This window comes from Anabas testudineus, chromosome 11 (genome assembly GCF_900324465.2).
Source record: "Anabas testudineus chromosome 11, fAnaTes1.2, whole genome shotgun sequence".
NCBI lineage: Eukaryota > Metazoa > Chordata > Actinopteri > Anabantiformes > Anabantidae > Anabas > Anabas testudineus.
In genome coordinates this window covers 270,025-291,300 of record NC_046620.1, presented here as the reverse complement: position 1 = coordinate 291,300, position 21,276 = coordinate 270,025, and the positions used below count along the sequence as shown (strand labels likewise).

Genomic DNA, 21,276 nt, shown 5'->3' with positions numbered 1-21,276 from the left:
TTCTTTTCTCACAGCATCTTTTTAAATCATTCAACGAGAGACCGTATAGTGACGTCACCATGACGATGTTGCAGAAATTTTAGAACTGGGATTCTTCATCTTCCTCTCGTTCGTGGTTCAATCTGGACTCTGTGGGTCCTGGTTTGTCTTCTGGGGCCAACATCTGTGTTTGCTCTTTTTTTCCTGTGGAAAACTCTTTTCACAGTTCTCACAGTCCTTCGGGTTCTGCTCCTCATGGATCCTGGGCTTTGTCTTGAAGTTTGAACGCTGGTGAAATGGTCTCTCTGTGCTCTCAGTTCTGGTCTGGTTCTGCTGTTCTCTCCTTCTCCCAGGGGACTGGTGAGTCTGGATGTGAAGTCTCAGACCGTCAGCAGTCTGGAATCGTTTCCCACACAGACCACATACCTGGTCTGGCTCCTGAAGGTGAGCCTTCGTGTCTCTGAATAGAAACCCGCGAGTTTTGAAAGTCCTGTTACAGACCCTGCACCTAAAGAGTCCTGGTCCACAACTTGTCTTTGGTTTCAGTTTGTTTGAAACAGATCTGGGCTCAGAGTCTTTGCTGTAGTCGTCACTGTCTTCAGTCTCAGATGACAACACCAGCTGGACGTCCTGATCTGGACCTGCAGATCCAGCTTCGGACAGAGGCCTGTCCAGTTCCTCTTCTGGCCTTGATCCACAACTGGTTTCGTAGGTGAACTGAATGATGTCGGCCTGTTCCGGGTCTGGATGCTGCTCTCCCCCCTGTTCCTCTGCTGCATGTGAGGGCTGAGGGTCCTGGTCCTGGTGCTCAGGTTGAACCCGTTCTTTACTCACCATCAGCTGTTGGGCGAAGGAGTCTGCAGGAAACAAAGAAACATCATTAGAACTGCATCAGGTTCTGACAAAGACCAGGAGACAAGAAGCGACTCAGAGGCTGCGAGAACCAACTCTGGTTCAGTCCAGAACACTCGTCTTACAGTGCACCTGATTTACTGTTCTGCAGGTTTGGACCGGTGCTGAGTGTAAAACTGGAGTCCGGCGTCTTTTGACACATTCATGACGACAACAGTCAACAAACCTCATGAAACCTTTTTCATTTTCTTTGTTGATGAGTTTTGGGACGAAGCTCCACATAAACTTCTACGTAACGATGACGTGAGGCCCAATAAGACAGAGGTTCTGAACACGTATGACAGGTGTCGTTACAGAAAATCAGAAGGAATCAGAGGAAGAAGGTCAGTAACAGGTTTCTGTGGAACACGTTGAAGTCAGTAGAAGAGTAGAACAACCAGAACCTGAGACTGGACTTTTCAGACATCACAACAGTCCAAAGACCTGCGAACTGATCAGGTGTTAACGTAAAACAATCGTTTTTCTGCTCCACAAGGTCCAGAGGACAGGACCCGTGAGGAACCAGGACTCACTTGGGGCCGGAACCTCCATCAGGGGCTTGTGGAGTGCGCAGAGCAGCGCGTGCTGGCGGGAGATCACCTCCTGGCTCAGAGCCGCTTCCTGTTCGTATTTAACGATCGTTTTCTCAAACACCGCTAAAATCTCTTCGAGCGCCGCGTTTAGACGCTGACTGATGAAGACCCGGAGCTTCTGGACCCGTGACATGTTCACACCGAGAGTCGGGACAGAACCGGGTGCTGAATCCCTGCTGCTAACCGCTAACGATGCCAACGGTGTTTCTGTTCCGGGTTCAACAGGCAGACTTCCGGTGCTTTTCGAAATAAAAGCAGGTGGAACTGATCCTGTCAAAATATTTACGACACTTCCGTTCGAAACACGGCTTTGAAGCTGGATCTAAGTGACCGTGGCACGTTTCAAATTCCCGAACCCTAGGTGGGTGAGGTGGGTCTTTACCGGAACAGAACCAGCTGCTAACGTAACGCTGAGTCAGTTCGGTCAGTGTACAGCTGAACCACAGACAGTACAAACAGGTTTGGACTGATCCCCAGTCAGGGATGCAGGTCACCTGTCTGCAGGTGTAGGAGGTACAGACAAGTAGAGGTAGAGATATTAGCAGAGATGAATCTGGAAAATGGATCAAGGAAGAGAACGAGGTCGCGTGTTTGGGAGCATTTAGATTTGGTGAAATGCACCTTTACAATCAACATTTTGTTCCTCCTTCAAGGCCGGTCGGTGGAGAGAGTACTCTCAGGTACAGCTCAGTGCACACAAACACTCCTCATTTCAGAACGTAGACCTACTTTATAGCTGTTGTTGTTTTTATTTAAATAAATTGTCCAAGTCATCCCCAGAAGTTCAGCACATAGATAAAAATAATAATAAGACTGCAGCGGGTGATTGGTCAACAGAGAAGATCATTGGGACTGAGCTTCCTTCCATCCAACACCTGTACCGGTCCAGACTCAGAAATCGGGCTGTCAGTATCACTGCTGACCCCACACACCCTGCACACAAACGGTTCAAGCTCCTCCCCTCTGGCAGGTGCTACAGAGCTGTAGCCACCAGAACCACATGACACAGAGTCAGCTTCTTCCCCCAAGCTGTGTCTGAGCTGAACTGTCCAATCCCATAATGCAAGGACTCAGTGCAATAACCCCATGTGACATAGTGAACTGTGTACTATGTACATAATTGTAATTAAGTATGTAAATAATTCATGTTTCATGCAAGCAGAGGGCACAAAAGACAGACTCAGACCACATCCAATTGTTTGTTTGTCCTGTGCAAACTTGGCCAATAAAGCTGATTCTGATTCTGACTCTAATGACATGTCCACAAATATAAAATAATGTATAAGATTTACAATTGGTCCAACTTCTTCCATCTAGGTCACATGAGAACTCAACAGAAATGTTTTCTAGAAATAGCATTCTGTCACATTTGATATCACTTAAAACACATTAGTGATTCAAATGTTTCGAACCTTGTTCTGCATCACTTGCTTTCAGTGGGTTTAAAGTTTTTCGTGCTATATAGAAATATGGAATATGTGAACAGCAAACCGAATAGAATCCATTCCATTCAAAACAGAAAAAGGGAGTGTACATGGGAGGTAGAAAGAACATTGCAGCTTCAGAGGGGAGGGGGACTGTCTGGTCTGGGGGGCTCTGCTCTTCTGTTTATTGGCAGATTGCAAACCGCCGCCCACAGTGTTGGAGTCCTGCAGGAGTCCTGTCCTCTGATGACTTTGTACGAGGACCGACTCTGCATCTATCAGAGAAACAATCAGTGACATTCTACATGAGGACTGTTCCACACCGAAAGGTCACGGTGGTGAATGTTTGTTCCTGAGTCCACAGAGAGCGGGTTCCCCCTCAGCAGTATCACTGTAACTCAGACACTGAAAGAGTTCCAGCTCCAAACCTGGTCACCAACTGTAGCTGTAACTGGGTTTAGTTCAGATTGAATAATTACTGCACGAAGAGTTAGACAGGTGGCAGATCACCTGTACAGGTCACCGTTCACCTGCGTTCTGTCTACAGCTCTGCTGAGTGGCTCACACAGTTTGGAACCAGAATGAGCTGATGTGGACAATCAGAACCAGAACTGGAGCACAGCTGCGGTCACAACCAGCAGCTCCATCCCAGCTACAGTTTGTCTTAGTCAGCCTCAGCAGAGCTGGTTCTATCCTCCGTTAACCGGTTCTATCCTCTGGTTCTATCCTCCGTTAACCGGTTCTATCCTCTGGTTCTATCCTCCGTTAACCAGTCCTATCCTCTGGTTCCTTCCTCCGTTAACCAGTTCTATCCTCTGGTTCTATCCTCTGTTAACCGGTTCTATCCTCTGGTTCTATCCTCCGTTAACCGGTTCTATCCTGTGGTTCTATCCTCTTTTTCTCCCTTTTTTCCTTCACGCTGTGTTTCTGAACCTCTATTGATTACTTTTTTTTTTTTTATGCTGACATATCGCTCTGATCAGACATTTTTATATTTGTCGATTCAATTATTATTTATTCACATACACACATACACAACTTTAAAATAAGAATTCTATTAAAATGTATTCAAATCTCTGGAGGATTCTGGATCCATTAAACCGAAACCTTTTGTTACTTGTGGCTCGGGGCTTTCTCGTCACTTGATTTTATAACTTAACTTTTACCGTGTACTGAAATAAAGTTTCCTTCTTTGCTTATCACAAATGATTTTTATTGAACAAAATTTACAGTGTGAACTTTTCTGCCATCACTAAAAGACTAAACAGTAAAGAACGACTATTCGGTTTGATTCACGGTTTCTGCTTCTTTCACGTTTTCTTCACAGTCACCGTTCTCCTGAAAAACACATACATTTAAAATCAAATGAATCAATCAGGAGAGATTTGTCTCTGGAGTTTGGGAAAAGAAAGAATAAGATGAACAGTACCGGGCACGTCTCTTCGTCCCGCTCCCTCCTCCTCCTCAGCTCCGTCTCCACCACGCTGTAGAAGTCTTTCTCAGCTCTGTCGATCAACTGATCGGGACTCTCCTCTCCATCCTCCCGTCCTCCATCGTCCTCCCTGCTCTGCTCCGACCGACTCCTCTCCTTCAGCCGGATCTCTCTCTGTCGAGCCTCCAGGATCTTCTCTCGCTTCGTCTCGCGCTCAAACATCTGCAAACAACAGGAGCTTTCAACTGTGTCCATGGTCTTCATCAGACCTGCACCTCGCACGGTTTAACAGCTGCTAACAGTCGTGTTGGTGGGTTAACACCAAGGTTTATTTTTGTTTGTGTGACTAAAACAAACCAGCCGTTTCTGTTGGTTTAAGTTTTTATCTTTTGAGGCCGTATCTGTCCGTCTTTATCGTCAACGGTTACCACGGTGACAGAGGATGAACCTGCAGATTCTATTTTTTTAAACTAATCACCTTCATCAAGTTTAGTTTAGTTAAGTTGTAGTTTAGTTAAATTTAATTTACTTTAATTTATTTAAGTTTAATAAAGTTTAGTTTAATTGAGTTTTAACTTGGTTTAGTTTAGTTATAATTTAGTTTATTATAATTTAGTTTAATTTAGTTTGTTTTAATTTAGTTTAGTTGTAGATTTGTTTAGTTTGATTTAGTTTAGTTTAATTTAGTTCTAACTTAGTGTAGTTTAATTTAGTTGCAGCTTAGTTTATTATAATTTAGTTTAATTTAGTTGTAGCTTTGTTTAGTTTAAATTAGTTTAGTTGTAGCTTAGCTTAGTTTAGTTTAATTTAGTTGTAGTTTAGTTTATTATAATTTAGTTTAATTTAGTTGTAGCTTAGTTTATTATAATTTAGTTTAATTTAGTTGTAGCTTTGTTTAGTTTAAATTAGTTTAGTTGTAGCTTAGCTTAGTTTAGTTTAATTTAGTTGTAGTTTAGTTGCAACTTGGTTTAGTTTTCTTCAATTGTCTCAGACATGGGGCTGCTTGTCTGTTTCTCCTGCTCAGATCTCAGATCAGCAGGTGTCCCAGTGTTTCTTACAGCTGCCAGCAGACTCTTCTCATTCTTTTGAAGGGTCGACAGTCCGGAGCACATCTCCAGCAGCGTTGCTCCACCCTGCTGAGACCCGCACGCCACCAGTCGTCCATTATCCTGAACACGAAGGCTGTACAGAGCCTTGTCACACACCTGAAGACAAAACAGCTACGTTACCATCAACACCAAACAACACCACGGTGATTTTTACAGGTCAGGTTGCAGCACCTTGAGACTCAGAGTGGGGTCATTCTGTTTAAACAGGATGTCCCAGACATCCAGGACGCCGTCCGTCTTCACAGTGAAGAAGACAGAAGGTCTGCTTGGACTCCAGCAGGCGTCCATCAGGTACGCCATTTGATATCTACAAAAGCAAAACACAGCGGTTAAAGTCTGGTTTAAAGCTGAGTCTAACTGAGCAGGATGTTGTTTCGGATCTCTACTTGGTCCACATAATGGATGACTCCTTGATGTCCTCAGACCAGATTCGGGCCGTCCAGTCCCCCACAGTGAGGAAGTTTTTGGGGAAGAAGGGGTTTCTTTGTAGGGCATAGACAGGTCCATGGTGTCCGTCATACGTACAAACAATCTTCTCAGATGGGGTCTTGGCCTTCCGGTTGCAGGAGAAAACAACGCCCTGCTCGGTCCCCACCATGAACTTAGTCGGCTGGACAAATACAGAGGACAGAGACATAGAGGCTGAAGCCCAGTAGGTACAGGACAGCATCAAATGTGTGTCAAATGCACTGCTAGAATTGAAACATGGACGACAAGTTAACGGAAAAATGAAAAACTGACCACAGACCAGAAAGAACAGTAGCTGATGTGGCACCATTTAGAACAGCGCCACCTGGAGATCTGGAGTAAACACTCATCATAAGCAGAGCATGCCGCACTAAACCCTTGTTTTTCTATCTGTACAGAGAGTTCGACCCACTGACCCGGCATCGTTTCTCTGGAGGTAATTGCTCCTAGTAAGACCTTTCTGTGTCTGGATGTATTCTACTTCAGTAAAATGTAAACAGCAACAGACAGGAGAGCATCTCAGAATGTAACACCTCTGTGAATCCAAGAATCCTAGAGTCTGGAAAATGGAGAGACGGACCATAGCAGCAGCCAGTATCAGTGACAATCTGATCCTACATATCTGGTTCTGTCAAACCTTGGACTCGGCCTGTTTTTCTTAAGTGGACGTGTCTCATGGTGAAATCTGAGTGGAGGGGTCTTATATCCAGAACAGAAAAAAACTCACCATGGTGGCCTCAAACTCCAGAGAGATGGCTCCTAAAGCCCTGTCCAGGTTCCCTTCCCTGCCTGGATCCAGAACCAGGCGCTCAGTGGGCTCGCTCAGCTTGCGAACATCCCACCACAGCACCTGACAAAGACAGAGGAGGCTTTTAATTTTCAACCTCTTATAAGTAAAGATCATTCCACTGATTTACATAGTCTTGGTTAGTCCAGTCCACCTGTCCGTCGGTGGAGGCAGAGAAGGCATCTGTCCCGGTCTTGGACTGCAGCCAGATGATCTTGTAGACTGGATCTCTGTGACTCTGCTCCACAGAGCAAAGTTCTACCGGCTGACTCCCTCTCCGGGTGTCCCAGTACGCTGAAACAAACATGCCCACAGGTTAACAGACCTCATCACAAATAGAAAAATACCTGTCTCTCAGTCCAGACCAGAACCCACCAATCTGCCCATTGTAGCTGCCTCCAACCAGAGTGTGGGGATCTTTGGGGTTGTAATCCAGACAGACAAGTGGAGACGCCGGCTTCAAGGTCATCTCCGGTCTGTTCGGGTTCTCTGAAATGTAAAACACACCTGTGACCAGACCAGGCTCTGTGGAGGGTCTAAATCCACTGTGCCTGTCTCTGCAACTCACCGATGTCCCAGATGTAGGAGTCCAGGCTCATGTCTCTGGTGGCTCTCTGGAACTCAAGGCAGGAATAGGCAGCCGCCAGCTTCCTGCCGCCATCAGGATGCCAGGACAGGCCGGTGACGGTGCGCTTCACCTCGTTAGGGTCTCTGCAGACACACAGGAGAGGAAGTCCAGTAACAGTCACAGTGCCATCAATCGGTCCGAGTCCATGGATGAGTTTTTACCTGAAAACGTTGATGGTCTTAGCAGATGGAGGCTCCAGACTCTCCTCTACCTCCTCCTCGTCCTCAAAGTACAGCTGATAGATGTCCACAGCATTGTTCTGTCTGATGCAGTGCTCCATGATCTGGACCACAAAAAACGACATCATATGGTGACATCACACTGTACACAGTGACATCACAGCCAGAGTAGTCATGTAGACTGGTGTGTTTTGATGTGGAGTGATGTGGTCTGATGTAGACTGATGTGGAATGATGTGGTCTTATGTAGAGTGATGTGGTCTAAACTAGACTGATGTGGTCTGAAGTAGACTGATGTGGTCTGATGTGATCTGATGTAGACTGATGTGGTCTGATGTGGAGTGATGTGGTCTGATGTAGACTGATGTGTTCTGATGTAGACTGATGTGGTCTGATGTAGACTGATATGTTCTGATGTGGTCTGATGTAGACTGATGTGGTCTGATGTGGTCTGATGTAGACTGATGTGGTCTGATGTGTTCTGATGTAGACTGATGTGGTCTGATGTAGAGTGATGTGGTCTAAACTAGACTGATGTGGTCTTATGTAGAGTGATGTGGTCTAAACTAGACTGATGTGGTCTTATGTAGAGTGATGTGGTCTAAACTAGACTGATGTGGTCTGAAGTAGACTGATGTGGTCTGATGTGTTCTGATATAGACTGATGTGGTCTGATGTGTTCTGATATAGACTGATGTGGTCTGATGTGTTCTGATGTAGACTGATGTTTTCTGATACAGACTGATGTAGACTGATATGTTCTGATGTAAACTGATGTGGTCTGATGTAGACTGATATGTTCTGATGTTGTCTGATGTGGTCTGATGTAGACTGATGTGGTCTGATGTGTTCTGATGTAGACTGATGTAGACTGATGTGGTCTGATGTGGTCTGATGTAGACTGATGTGGTCTGATGTGGTCTGATGTAGACTGATGTGGTCTGATGTAGACTGATGTGTTCTGATGTTGTCTGATGTGGTCTGATGTAGACTGATGTGGTCTGATGTAGACTGATGTGGTCTGATGTGTTCTGATGTGGTCTGATGTAGACTGATGTGGTCTGATGTGGACTAAACTAGACTGATGTGGTCTGATGTAGACTGATGTGGTCTGATGTAGACTGATGTGGTCTGATGTGGACTAAACTAGACTGATGTGGTCTGATGTAGACTGATGTGGTCTGATGTAGACTGATATGTTCTGATGTTGTCTGATATGTTCTGATGTAGACTGATATGTTCTGATGTTGTCTGATGTAGACTGATGTGTTTTGATGTAAACTGATGTGGTCTGAAGTAGACTGATGTGGTCTGAAGTAGACTGATGTGGTCTGATGTGGTCTGATGTAGACTGATATGTTCTGATGTTGTCTGATGTAGAATGATGTAGACTGATGTGTTTTAATGTAGACTGATGTGTTCTGATGTAGACTGATGTGGTCTGATGTAGACTGATGTGGTCTGATGTGGTCTGATGTGTTCTGATGTAGACTGATGTGGTCTGATGTAGAGTGATGTGTTCTGATGTGGTCTGATGTGTTCTGATGTGGTCTGATGTATACTGATATGTTCTGATGTTGTCTGATGTAGAATGATGTAGACTGATGTGGTCTGATGTAGACTGATATGTTCTGATGTGGTCTGATGTGTTCTGATGTGGTCTGATGTGGTCTGATGTAGACTGATGTGGTCTGATGTAGACTGATGTGTTCTGATGTGGTCTGATGTGTTCTGATGTGGTCTGATGTAGACTGATATGTTCTGATGTTGTCTGATGTAGAATGATGTAGACTGATGTGTTCTGATGTAGACTGATGTGTTCTGATGTAGACTGATGTGTTCTGATGTAGACTGATGTGGTCTGATGTAGACTGATGTGTTCTGATGTGGTCTGATGTGTTCTGATGTGGTCTGATGTAGACTGATATGTTCTGATGTATACTGATATGTTCTGATGTTGTCTGATGTAGAATGATGTAGACTGATGTGTTCTGATGTAGACTGATGTGTTCTGATGTAGACTGATGTGGTCTGATGTAGACTGATGTGGTCTGATGTAGACTGATGTGGTCTGATGTAAACTGATGTGGTCTGAAGTAGACTGATGTGGTCTGATCTTACGCTGCCCAGCTGTAGGATACTGTTCATGTAGCCCTCGTCCTTCTCCACCTTCTTCCTGAAGCGGATGGTTTGTTCCATCTCGTCGGGGTCCACGTCTTTGGGCCAACCCCCCTCCACGTGATTAATGCCACAGCTGTCGGACTCGAAGCGCTCCGTGTTCACCTGGACGCAGAAACACGACGACATTTGTGATGTCATTTAAAAACCACAGACACAACTACATGTTTACTGTAGTACTTTTACTCTCCACAGTATCTTTGTTTTTAATAAGTACTTCAAACAGTTTCTTCCTCCATAGAACTGGTTCTGAACATGTGGAACAAATACTCAGAGAAACCACTTTATTACTGCAGTACTTACTTTTGGTCTTGAGGTACATTTTAGAGCATGTACTATGTATCTGAGTAAGTACTTGTAGTGGAGTAACTACATGTTTACTACTGCTTTACTGGAGTACTACCTTTGTGTACTTCTACTTCTATGCTAATAAGTTATTCAGACGTAACGTGATTCGACGTCACCGTGGTTTCAGATAATGACGTCGCTGCAGACAGGTAAACCCACCTGGTGCTCGGACATGTCCCTGCAGGCCTGCACCGCCTGGTCTCTTGGGGTTTTCTGGATGAACTGCAGACCCAGACTCGGGTCCGGTGGGACGTCGACCAGCAGCTCGGCAGGCCGGTCAGAGAAGAGGCACTGCCGGCCGAACTCACCGCGAAGCTTCGTGTAAACATGGACGATCTCCATCCTGCCGCTCGGCGCCGTAAACGGTTCGGTGACAAACGGACTAAGTGTTTTGTCCGATCCAGAGCAATGGCGGCGCGGTTCGCTGTATCCTAGCAACGAGGCGGCGCGGCAGAGCCTACCGTTTCCTAGCAACAGTATTTTTAAACAAGAACTTTATTAAACCACGTGAACAATAACGGAAACGTTTGGTGTTCACCGTCACATGATCAATCAGCCTTTATTTAAACAAATTCTAAAGACAGAGAGAAGAAGAACATGTAAACAAACAAAAATAGAAACAGGAGCAAGATGGATCAAAGCAATAAAAAAAAATATTTAAAACAGGCATTTATATTTATGGATAAAAACATTATGTCAAAACTCAGTGTCCAATACATAAGTTCTAAAATGTTCAAACCAGTCCTCTTTATTTAAAGGTTTCTAATTAACAGTGGGGAGTAAAATGATGGGAAAATTTATAATAATTTTCACCACAGAAGAAGTCGTTGATGAAAAGCTTAAAACTTTAGTAGAATCCTGAATTATTCATAATCACATTTCATCATTACCTTAACCCTTTCTTCATTCCAAAGTAATTAATCCTCCTTAAGTATTAAGTGCTACTTTTTAAATTAAAGATATATATGTATACATTCATGTATATATACATGAATGATGAATCATATACATACAGTATCTCTATATACACAGGTGTACCTAATAAAGTCCAGTGACCAGTGTGTGTGAGCCTTGTTCCAGTTGTCTCCTGTGTGAATCTTGACCATGTGACGTGTCTGTGACAGAAACATGATCAGACCTCAGCTGATGATCTGATTGATAATGAGATTCACTCAGAGAACATTGAACATGAGGCTGCAGCTCAAAGACACGCGTTAACGAACATGTTCTCATGTTATTTTACATGTGTGTAGGTTTGTCTGGAACAACGGACTGAACCTGAAAAACATTTTCCATACAACATAGAAAAGTTGGACACTGAGTCATTTACATCCTGCTCTCAGGTGACATTCAGAAAAATAATTAGTTGTGATGGAGAAGATGTTATAACCTGTCTCACCACACTTCGGACACGTCCCAATTCTCTCTATGGAAACAACCTTATTCTCTTACGTTCTCTGACTGTTCTCTGGAGAACAGAAAAATTTCTATTCTGACATGAATTAAAGATGTTAGAGCACAAGAAGTCAGTAATTAGAATCCAGTAAATACTCCTGGTTCATCACTTCTAGGACATGAAGTAAGAAATCTGTTAAATACCTATAGTAACAGAGTACAGTGTACTATAAACACGGTTTGAAGTATTTTCTCTTTATTGGGCAGTAGACAGTCTACAAAGCCCTGAACCAACAGTCAATGATTCCACTTTGTCTCACTTTCACACCTGTCCTCCGGTCCAGCAGAGTTCGCTGTTCGCTCAGTCCGCTTCGCTCCGCTCAAAGCGAAGCGTCGTCGACGCGGAACTCGGAGTGTGTTTACCTCCCCGCTGCGCTCTTTGTTCGCTGGAGAAAAGGAGGAAGATGTGCGCCGTGCAGCTGCTGCGGGTGTCGGTACACGAGCGGATCAGCGCCGCCGCTGAAGACTTCCTGCTGCAGGTGGAGAAAGGAGACGAAGCGGCCGAAATCCCGGCGCTGAGAGCGCTGCTCACCGAGCGGCTGACGGCGGCTGCGGAGGAGATCGTCGGTCTGTTCGAGGAAACCGTGGCGAAGTACGAAGACCGAGTGGAGCGGTCGGAACGGGAGATCTGCCGCCAGAGGAGGCTGCTGGATGCCGTGCTAAAGCCTGAAGTCAGGCTGCACAGAGCAGGTCAGTCCCCGCTCACCGCAGCCGGAGCACCGGGAGGACCCGGAGGTAGCTCACACACGCACCGAGCCATACTTCCGCTCTGTTCCAAAATAAAAGCCCCGTCAGTAAGAGGAAAGTAGATCAGATAGTAAAGTGCAACCACCTTTCCATAACCCGTAGGTGAGTTCAGGTTCAGGTTCAGGTTTAGGGTTATAATCACGTCCGGACGTGTACAGACCAGTTTGTGAGTCAGCAAACATCAGGTTCTGTAATGATTGTGCAACGTTTGAAAAAGGTCGTTTGAACACTGACAGATCAAATCTGAACAAACAGGGAAAATGTGCATCCTCATCCTCCTCCTCATCATCATCATGATGTACGAGTACATTTCTCTTTCTCCACCAAACCTGCAGTTGTTTTCCATCAGACGTCCTTCAGCTGTAGGTTTTAACTGTTGACAGTGAGGATTCAGGGTGGACCTGATGATCCTGGAGGTTCACATACATTTACCACAGAACCACAGAAATAGTTTAGACTGGATCCATGTTTAGTTTTAGTGTGTGTACCGGGTTTGTCTTTAAAACCTTGTCTCTGGTCAAACATCCCAGTGTTTTCTCAGACAAGTCCACACGCTTTTTACATCCACCTGTCGTTGATCTGATCATCGGTCACTTTCCATTTACCAACAATAAATAGTAGGAACAGCACTACTGACAGTGTTTCCACGTGTTCACTGGTTCTGACAGATAAAGAAACTGACATCTGCTGTTGTCTCCTCAGAGCTGCTGCACTCAGTGAACCTGAACCAGACAGGCCCCCAGCCCCCACACCCAGCAGACCAGAACCAGACTGAACCCGAACACGTCGATAGCGATGCCTCGCCCTCCCCCTCCAACCACCCGCCCCTCTCTCCGAGTAGCCCAGCCGTCCCCAGTGAAGACGACCCCGACAGTGACTGGACCGAACAGAGTCCTCCAACGAAAAGAAAGCGAGGCCGACCGCGACTTGGCATCAGACACAGTCAGCTGCAGAAGCGGAAGACCCGGGCCCCCGTGCAGAGCTTCGTCTGCCACGTCTGTGGGCGCGCTCTGCACGGGAAAGGCTTCCTGCTCAAACACGTGCTGCAGGTCTGCATCAAAAACGCAGACCATCGCTGCGGCTTCTGCGGAGAGCTTTCAGACTCAGCCGACAACCTGAAGAGCCACCTTCAAACTCACCAGAAGTGGAGCAAAACCTGCGCCTTCTGCGGGAAGACCTTTCAGTCGATCCTGGCGCAGGAGCTGCACGTCCGGCTGCACACCGGAGAGAAACCGTACAGCTGCGACGTCTGCGGCAAAAAGTTCAGCCAGAAGGGAAACCTCCGGTCTCACATGCGCGTCCACGTCACAGAGAAACCCTTCAAATGCAACGAGTGCAGCCGGGCCTTCTGTCACATGTCGTCTTTAGAGCGACACATGCAGGAGCACCGTGGCCAAGTGGTTCACACCTGCAGCATCTGCGGAGAGGAGTTCAGGAAGCAGCACAGCCTGCGGCGACATATGGCCACCCATAAGAAGGACAACCCCCTCAGACTGAAGAGATACCGCAGCTCAGCGAAGTCCTACGTCTGCAAAGTGTGCGGGGACACGTTTGACAGGAAGATCTTCTTAGTGAAACACGTAGAGACTCACCTGCAGGACCCAGACTGCCGCTGCGGACTCTGCGGACACCAGTACGAGTCTGCCGGCAGACTTGCTGCTCACCTGCACTCCCACCGCGATGTCAGCAACACCTGCGACATTTGCGGGAAGAGCTTCCCAGCTCACGCCGCGCTGCAGATGCACATGAGGATCCACACCGGGGAGAAACCGTACACCTGCAGCTTCTGTGGTAAGGCTTTCAACCAGAGTGGGAACCTGAAGACGCACTTGAAGATCCATACAGGCGAGCGGGCCTTCTCCTGCAGCCTCTGCGGGAAGGGCTTCACCCAGAAACAGACTCTGGACACTCACGTTCGCTTCCACAACAAGGAGAGGCGCTTCCTGTGTCAGGTCTGCGGGAAAGGTTTCATGCAGGACGTGGACTTGAAAAGACACATCCTGATTCACACAGGGGAGAAACCGTACAGGTGCAAGGTTTGTGGGAAGAGCTTCCAGGCCAAACGCTCCCTCAACGGGCACCTCAAAGTCCACACAGCAGGAGAAGACGAGACCGGACCAGAGCTGGATCAGGACTCAGATCCACAGAGGATGGAAAGTTTCTACTCAAGATTCGTCCAGCTGTAGAGGGCCTGTCGGCAGGTTGTGCACAGAGGAGACTGTTGACCTGTACAACCAGACTCAGAAGTTGATTTGAATCCCTTTGAGTTCAGGGCCCAAACCTCAGACCTGGTTCAGATTTATTGGGAGATTGAACTCAGTTCACTGAGCTGCAACAGACACAGAAAAATAAATTCCTCTGAAGCTGAACCACAAAGTCCCTGTGAAACCTACTCTGAGGCCCCACAGGCCATTTTCAGATTACAGTAAACAAGAACCTGCAAAAGGTTCTAATCAAGCAGACGTAGAAACTGAATGTTCAGAAGGACGAGGCTCCGTCAGCAGCACCTCTCCACCTCCACACAGCTTTAATTTTTTTAGTTTTGAAGAATTTATGTTCAGCAAAGATCCTGACTTTATAAGACATGGAGAGAAAAGATGGACACAAATGAGTCCTGCAGCTTGTGCTGAGGTTCGGTGTTTACACCAAGTCGCCGGCAGTCACTCAAACCAGAACCAATTTTCACCTGAGCCGGTTTCTGAAACATTCGACTTTAAATAATAAGAATTGTTCTGTTTGTGAGTCAAAGTAAATAAAGTCTCTGGTTCCGATTAATCAGCTGTTTTCCCTCTGCAGTACTACAGTTGCCATGGAGACCATAAAACTTGCTACCATGGTTACAAGTCTTAACGATTGTTTTGGTCTTTTGAGAATCAGATTTTAGTTTGTTTATTCTAAAACATTTGATCAAACCAAACTTTAACTTTTGACATTTTTATAATTAAACATTAATTAACATAATAGAAAAACGTTTGTGTTACAGGTTCATTCATGTGTAAACGGACACAAAACTAATCTCGTCAAGTATTTTCTAAATAAATGAAATGTGTTTGTGCAGTAAAAATACTGCATTCAGTAGTTTTACTGTAAGTTTTCTGTTAATCAACAAAAAATTTTTTCACTTTTTTGACAAATTATATACTAATAATAATATACTGCAGTACAAATACATGAAACGACACCAGTTAAGTATGTAGCATAGTACTAAGATTTACTAAGCTTATTTGCTACTAATGGATACCACTAGAGTTGTACTATTATTAGCAGTAATAGTACACACTTTTCCAATATTACTAGTATCAGTACATTTACATTTAGTCATTTTTTAGACGCTTTTATCCAAAGTGACTTACAAGTGAAGTACAAGACAAGGCAGAGTAAGAGTGAGGCGTGGAGGGCAGCGATCTGTTCTCCATCCACAGCCATCAGAAGTACTACAAGTATTTAAAAAACATCTTACAAACTCAAAGCTTCAGGTTAAATAAAGACAAACTAAACAATCAGAGATATGGATCTGAGTATTTACCCAGTAATAATACGTTAAAAGTATTTATTTAGTAGGAGGCTATTCGTAGTTTCCGGTGCCCTCCGGTCCAGCAGGGGTCAGACTCCGGTTCTCCGTTGCTCTCGGTGAGAACCCGGTGACCCGGAACAAACCCCGGATGTTTTCCTTCCTGCTGGCCGGCGGATGAAGCTCGGCACCGGGATGTCTCTGACCGAAGTCCTGCCGCGCTACGGGCTCCAGGCCCTGATGCACTCGGTGTCGGACCAGCTGAGACGGGTCGGGGACGAGGTCTTGGGGCTGGTAGAAAAGCGGAGCGGCGGATCCGGGACCTCCGAAGGCCGCCTGCTCCAGCTCCTCCGGCTCGCTCTCACCGAGCGGCTGTCGGCGGCGGCGGAGCGGATCGTCGGGCTGTTGGAGCGGGAGGTGGAGGAGTACCGGCGGCAGCTGGAGCGGCAGAGCCGGCTCCTGGAGGCGGTGCTGAGCCCGGTAGTCCGACTGAACCGGACAGGTGAGTCCAAACAGACTGCTGTCATGCTGGAGCCACATCTCCTGCCCCACTGTTGCTAGGTAACCAGGTCATCCAATTAGAAACTAGATGGGGTGTAGGGAGGAGGCGGTACCGGACCAGGACCCGGGGAGGGTCTTCAGAATACTTGTTCTGAGAACAGAACTTTCATGTGGTTACTGTGGAACAGTTCATATGATAAGTACTCAAGTACAAGTACAAGTACAAGTACTACCACTTCATGCTGGTTCTGCTGGTTCTGTTCTGACAGCAACGTATATAAATATTTTATATATAATAAAACGTCATGAAGTAAAGTTAAGAAGAAATATGTTCATTTACTCAGACCCGGACCCTGATGTGGTGGTTCTGGAGGCCTTGGTTCTGTTGGTCACATCTCAGGATCAGGTGGTTTTATGATGACTGGTTTGTGCTGGTTTCAGTTGAGAGACTCTGGAGTTCAGGAACCTGAGAAACATGATGACCTTTATTTTTGTGTCCTTTCGTTTCAGACTCCATCAGCACGTCCGCCCTCAGGATCAGCTGTCAGGGTGAAAACCAGCCCCTGTCCACAGGAGTCGACTCCATCCTCCCCCCCACAGTCCGGCCCAGCTCGGACTCCTCTGACGTCTCTGCAGCCGACAGCGACAACGACTGGGGGGGAGGCAACGACGCCTGTAAAGACAGAAGCAGGACGGGGACAGACATAGGACGGAGGTCCGGTGGTCGCAGACAGCAGGAGACAGCGGCCGAGCAGCCGGCGATGCACCGCTGTGTCGTCTGCAGAAAAACTTTCCGCCACAAAGTGAATCTGATGAAACATGTGGAAACGCACTCGGACGACCCACAGCGTCTCTGTGGGGTCTGTGGACAACATCTCCAGTCCTCCGACAGCTTGTCAGAACATCTCATGTGTCACAGAGAAACCATCAGCGGGGCGGGGACGTGCCACATCTGCAGGAGGACGTTTCAGAACATGGAGACGCACATGAGGAGCCACACGGGAGTCAAACCGTTCAGCTGCGACATCTGTGGTAAGAGCTTCCCCCGACCTGGAGCGCTGAGGAGGCACAAGAAGATCCACAGCAGGACCAACGCTGATGTCTGTCCGATCTGTGGACAGACCTTCACTTACATCCAGCTGCTCCAGGATCACCTGAAGACCCACAGAGAGGATGATGGAGACCAGAGTGAGGAGGTCGGCCAGGCACAGAAACCAAAGACAGACAGATTGCAGAGCTCTGGACTGAGGTCGCCTCGGCCGGCCTCGCTCTGCTGCAGAGTCTGCGGTGATTTCTTCCACAGCCAAGGGTTCTTGAGGAAACACGCTGAGACACACTGCCGGGACTCTCGAAGCATCTGCGGCGTTTGTGGACAGCATGTGGAGTCGTCTGACAGTCTGCGGACTCACCTGCAGTCCCACCGAGAGACCGGCGGGACCTGCAGCATCTGCAAGAAGAGGTTCCAGAACATGGAGACGCACATGCGAAGCCACACGGGGATCAAACCGTATCGCTGCAGTGTCTGCAACAAACGCTTCCCCCGACCCGGAGCGCTGAGGCGTCACAAGAAGATCCACAGTGGGGATCGGCCCTACACCTGCCAGCGCTGCGGGAAGGCCTTCATCGAGAGCAGTGCCTTAAAGACTCACAGCAGAGGTCACTCATGGGAAACCCACAAGAACGAGGACCCTGAGGCTCTGGCAGACTCCGAGAACCAAGAGGCTGAGGCAGCGAGTGTCCAAGGTGTCCAGAAGAACGAGACCTGGACTCAGACGCCTCTCTGCTGTAAAGTCTGCGGTGAGTCTTTCCAGAGCAAAGGCGGTTTGAGTAAACACTCGAAGACTCACTCAGCAGAGTCTGTCTGTGGCATCTGTGGCAAAAGTCTACTGCCGTCAGAGACCCTGTCAGACCACCTGCAGACTCACAGAGATGCTGGTAAAATCTGTCACATCTGTGGAAAAACCTACCAGAACATCGAGACCCACATGCGGAGTCACACCGGCATCAAACCGTATCGCTGTGGCGTCTGCAGTAAGTCTTTCCCACGGCCTGGTGCTCTGCGGCGCCACAAGAGGATCCACAGCGGGGAGCGACCTTACATTTGCGAGTTCTGCGGGAAGACGTTCATAGATAATGGCGCTCTGACCACTCACATCAGGAACCACACCGGAGACAAACCAGCCCACCGCGTCCCCTGTGAGACCTGCGGGAAGAGTCTGGCGTCAGTCCACGTCCTGGAGGTCCACAAGAGGATCCACACGGGCGAGAAGCCGTTCCAGTGCCGTGTCTGCGGGAAAACCTTCAGGCAGGTGGGAGGGCTGAACGCCCACATGCTGACCCACACTGGGGAGAAGCCGTTCAGCTGCAGCCTCTGCTACAAGAGCTTCAGCACCAAAGGATACCTGGAGACCCACATCCGCTTCCACAAAAAGGAGCGTGCCTTCAGCTGCCACCAGTGCTGGAAAGCCTTCGTCACCAAGAACGACCTGAAGAAACACCTGCTGACTCACACCGGGGAGAAACCCTACAGCTGCAGGGTCTGTGGGAAGAGCTACCAGGAGAAACGCTCCAGAGACGTCCACATGAAGGTCCATCTGGACAACAGGAGGGAGGACGGTGAGCAGCCAGACTTCATTCAGCTGTAGGGTTTAGGTTCCTGCTGCAATGGTTCTTCACAGACCAGAAGAAACTGAACTGTCCTGAAACATTCATGTAACATTTAACAGCTTTGTAACATTTAATGTCAAAATGTGAAAAAACACTATTTCTATTTTTACAGAATAGAACTGAGAATAAAGTTTATTAAAAAAACAGGTGAGTGATGGAATCAGTGCTGATGGAATCAGTGCTGATAAAATCAGCGATGATAAAATCAGTTATATAAAAAATCTGTCATGATAAAATCAGTCATGATAAAATCAGCGATGATAAATCAGTTATATAAAATCAGTCATGATAAAATCAGCAATGATAAAAATCAGTCATGATAAAATCAGTTATATAAAAATCAGTCATGATAAAATCAGCAATGATAAAAATCAGTCATGATAAAATCAGTTATATAAAAATCAGTCATGATAAAATCAGCAATGATAAAAATCAGTTATATAAAAATCAGTCATGATAAAATCAGCAATGATAAAAATCAGTCATGATAAAATCAGTTATATAAAAATCAGTCATGATAAAATCAGCAATGACAAAAATCAGTTATATAAAAATCAGTCATGATAAAATCAGTCACGATAGATGACGGATCTGACCTGTTTTTCTTTGATTCATGTAAACGTTTTAATATTTGAGCTTTGGAACGAACAGAGACTGAAGGCGTTGCTGTGGATTGAGAGTTTAATCAGATAATAAAAGTAATCTATTACTTAGTCTAGCAGCTCCTTGACCAGCTCCATCAGTTGTTGCTGCTCACGTTAACACTGATTAATAATTAGATGGTGGTGAGAGCAGGACTTTCCCTTGTAAATTAGTTTTTGGTGTTAATACTTTACCTGTGAGTACAGACAGGTGATGATAATGAACCAAAGTGCAGCAGATTATCCGGGACTACATAGTCCCCCTTTAAAACCCATCAACACCTGAGTTGAAACATTTTCCTCTTTTAACTTTCAGAACTTCCTGGACTGGAAATTTACTGGGACGTTGTATTTACACTAAACTGGTATCAGCAGACACTTGGCTCAGAAACTTTCTGCAGGTGTTTTCAACAGAACACATAAAATTCAAACTGTGGAAATATTAAACTCTAATTTCATAAATAAAACTAAAATCCTGCGCTCAGGTTATCTGCTTTTATTGTGAAAACTTCCGGTCTGTTACAGTCTCCGTGGCCCAGCGTGAACGGAACCGGCAGGTCAGTGACGCAGAGTGACGTAACTGGGGTTCTCCACCAGATGTCGCTGCTGCTTCAGACAAATCGCTCCGGAAACCATAAGAAGTGGACCAGAACTCTGAAGTCTGGCTGTTAACGGGGCCTGTTTCTGAGAACTGTGTGATTGATTTTCTATTTGTTACTTTGAGTCTTTGGTCTCCTGAACGTCTCACCGGACCCACAGCAGACCGTGGTGCATTCAAGTGCAGTGCTTACTGTCAGACAGGAGTGTTTTCATTAACAGGAGAGTGTGGGAGGAGGAGAGGGAGTGTGTGTGTTTTAATGTGTGTCGCTGGGTGGTGATCATTTCCAGGAAGAGGTACAAAGAGGGAGAGTTTGTGTTTGTGAGTTACCAAGTGATTTCCTGGTCGACCGGGTGTATCCTGTTAAAACATGTCCATTAACTTCAGGAACAACACGCTGATCTGAAGTCACCACGCCGTAGCACCAGGATCACACTATTCAAAAGTCCCTTCAGAAAAACAAACATTTTACTCCTCGTCTCCTGTCACAATTCGTGGACTTGTTCTGTTCTGGAGCGCTCCACTGGGCCAAAGACCAGTTCTAGTTGCAGGTGGAAAATGCAGAGACCACAGTTGGTTCTGTTTAGGCAGCAAAGAGCTGCAATAGACTGGAAGAGTCCAGACTGAGACTACAACCCTAGCACAGGGTCTGTCCTGGTCCAACACCTGGACTACTGACACGTGATCATTAACATAAAATCAGACTGCTCCAGGTTAGGTCTGAAGAAACCAGCAGAGTGAGCCAGAACGGACAGAACATTCACGATGGCCCCCAACCCGTCTACACAGAAGCCTCCTGGACTCCCTGCACCACAGTCCAAATAGTGTCACTAAGCAAAAACAGAAACTGTTTACTTGAGAACAGAAGACACGAAAAAAGGGTTTTTGGTGAAATTAACCTTTATTCACTTGGATCCACCAGTACCCCTCAGACCCCTCAGAACTCCTCAGACCCATCAGAACTCCTCAGACCCATCAGAACTCCTCAGAACTCCTCAGACCCATCAGAACTCCTCAGACCCATCAGAACTCCTCAGACCCATCAGAACTCCTCAGACCTCCTCAGACCCATCAGAACTCCTCAGACCTCCTCAGACCCATCAGAACTCCTCAGACCTCCTCAGACCCCTCAGAACTCCT

General features: G+C 46.6%; 4 protein-coding genes across 4 annotated transcripts; 2 read left to right on the top strand and 2 right to left on the bottom strand.

The window, feature by feature from the left end:
- Positions 1–94: 94 nt before the first annotated feature.
- On the bottom strand, positions 95–2,669 carry LOC113155228 (zinc finger and SCAN domain-containing protein 5C-like). Its single transcript, XM_026349835.2, has 2 exons — positions 1,404–2,669; positions 95–836 (listed from the first exon to the last, which is right to left on the bottom strand). The coding sequence occupies exons 1-2, from the start codon at positions 1,594–1,596 to the stop codon at positions 118–120; spliced, it is 912 nt and encodes a 303-aa protein (XP_026205620.1). The 5' UTR covers positions 1,597–2,669; the 3' UTR covers positions 95–117.
- Positions 2,670–4,086: 1,417 nt separating this feature from the next.
- On the bottom strand, positions 4,087–10,476 carry dnai2b (dynein, axonemal, intermediate chain 2b). Its single transcript, XM_026349762.1, has 12 exons — positions 10,176–10,476; positions 9,612–9,773; positions 7,473–7,594; positions 7,252–7,394; positions 7,059–7,172; positions 6,838–6,977; positions 6,624–6,746; positions 5,815–6,038; positions 5,600–5,735; positions 5,378–5,524; positions 4,317–4,541; positions 4,087–4,225 (listed from the first exon to the last, which is right to left on the bottom strand). Exons 1-12 carry the CDS (start codon positions 10,356–10,358, stop codon positions 4,166–4,168), a joined length of 1,779 nt encoding a protein of 592 aa, XP_026205547.1. The 5' UTR covers positions 10,359–10,476; the 3' UTR covers positions 4,087–4,165.
- Positions 10,477–10,634: 158 nt separating this feature from the next.
- Positions 10,635–14,993, top strand: LOC113155191 (gastrula zinc finger protein XlCGF57.1-like). Its single transcript, XM_026349764.1, has 2 exons — positions 10,635–12,161; positions 12,921–14,993. The coding sequence occupies exons 1-2, from the start codon at positions 11,876–11,878 to the stop codon at positions 14,402–14,404; spliced, it is 1,770 nt and encodes a 589-aa protein (XP_026205549.1). The 5' UTR covers positions 10,635–11,875; the 3' UTR covers positions 14,405–14,993.
- Positions 14,994–15,346: 353 nt separating this feature from the next.
- On the top strand, positions 15,347–21,247 carry LOC113155178 (oocyte zinc finger protein XlCOF6-like). The gene is made up of 3 exons (XM_026349746.1): positions 15,347–16,231; positions 16,741–18,846; positions 19,855–21,247. The coding sequence occupies exons 1-3, from the start codon at positions 15,907–15,909 to the stop codon at positions 19,959–19,961; spliced, it is 2,538 nt and encodes an 845-aa protein (XP_026205531.1). The 5' UTR covers positions 15,347–15,906; the 3' UTR covers positions 19,962–21,247.
- The last annotated feature ends 29 nt before the right edge of the window (positions 21,248–21,276 follow it).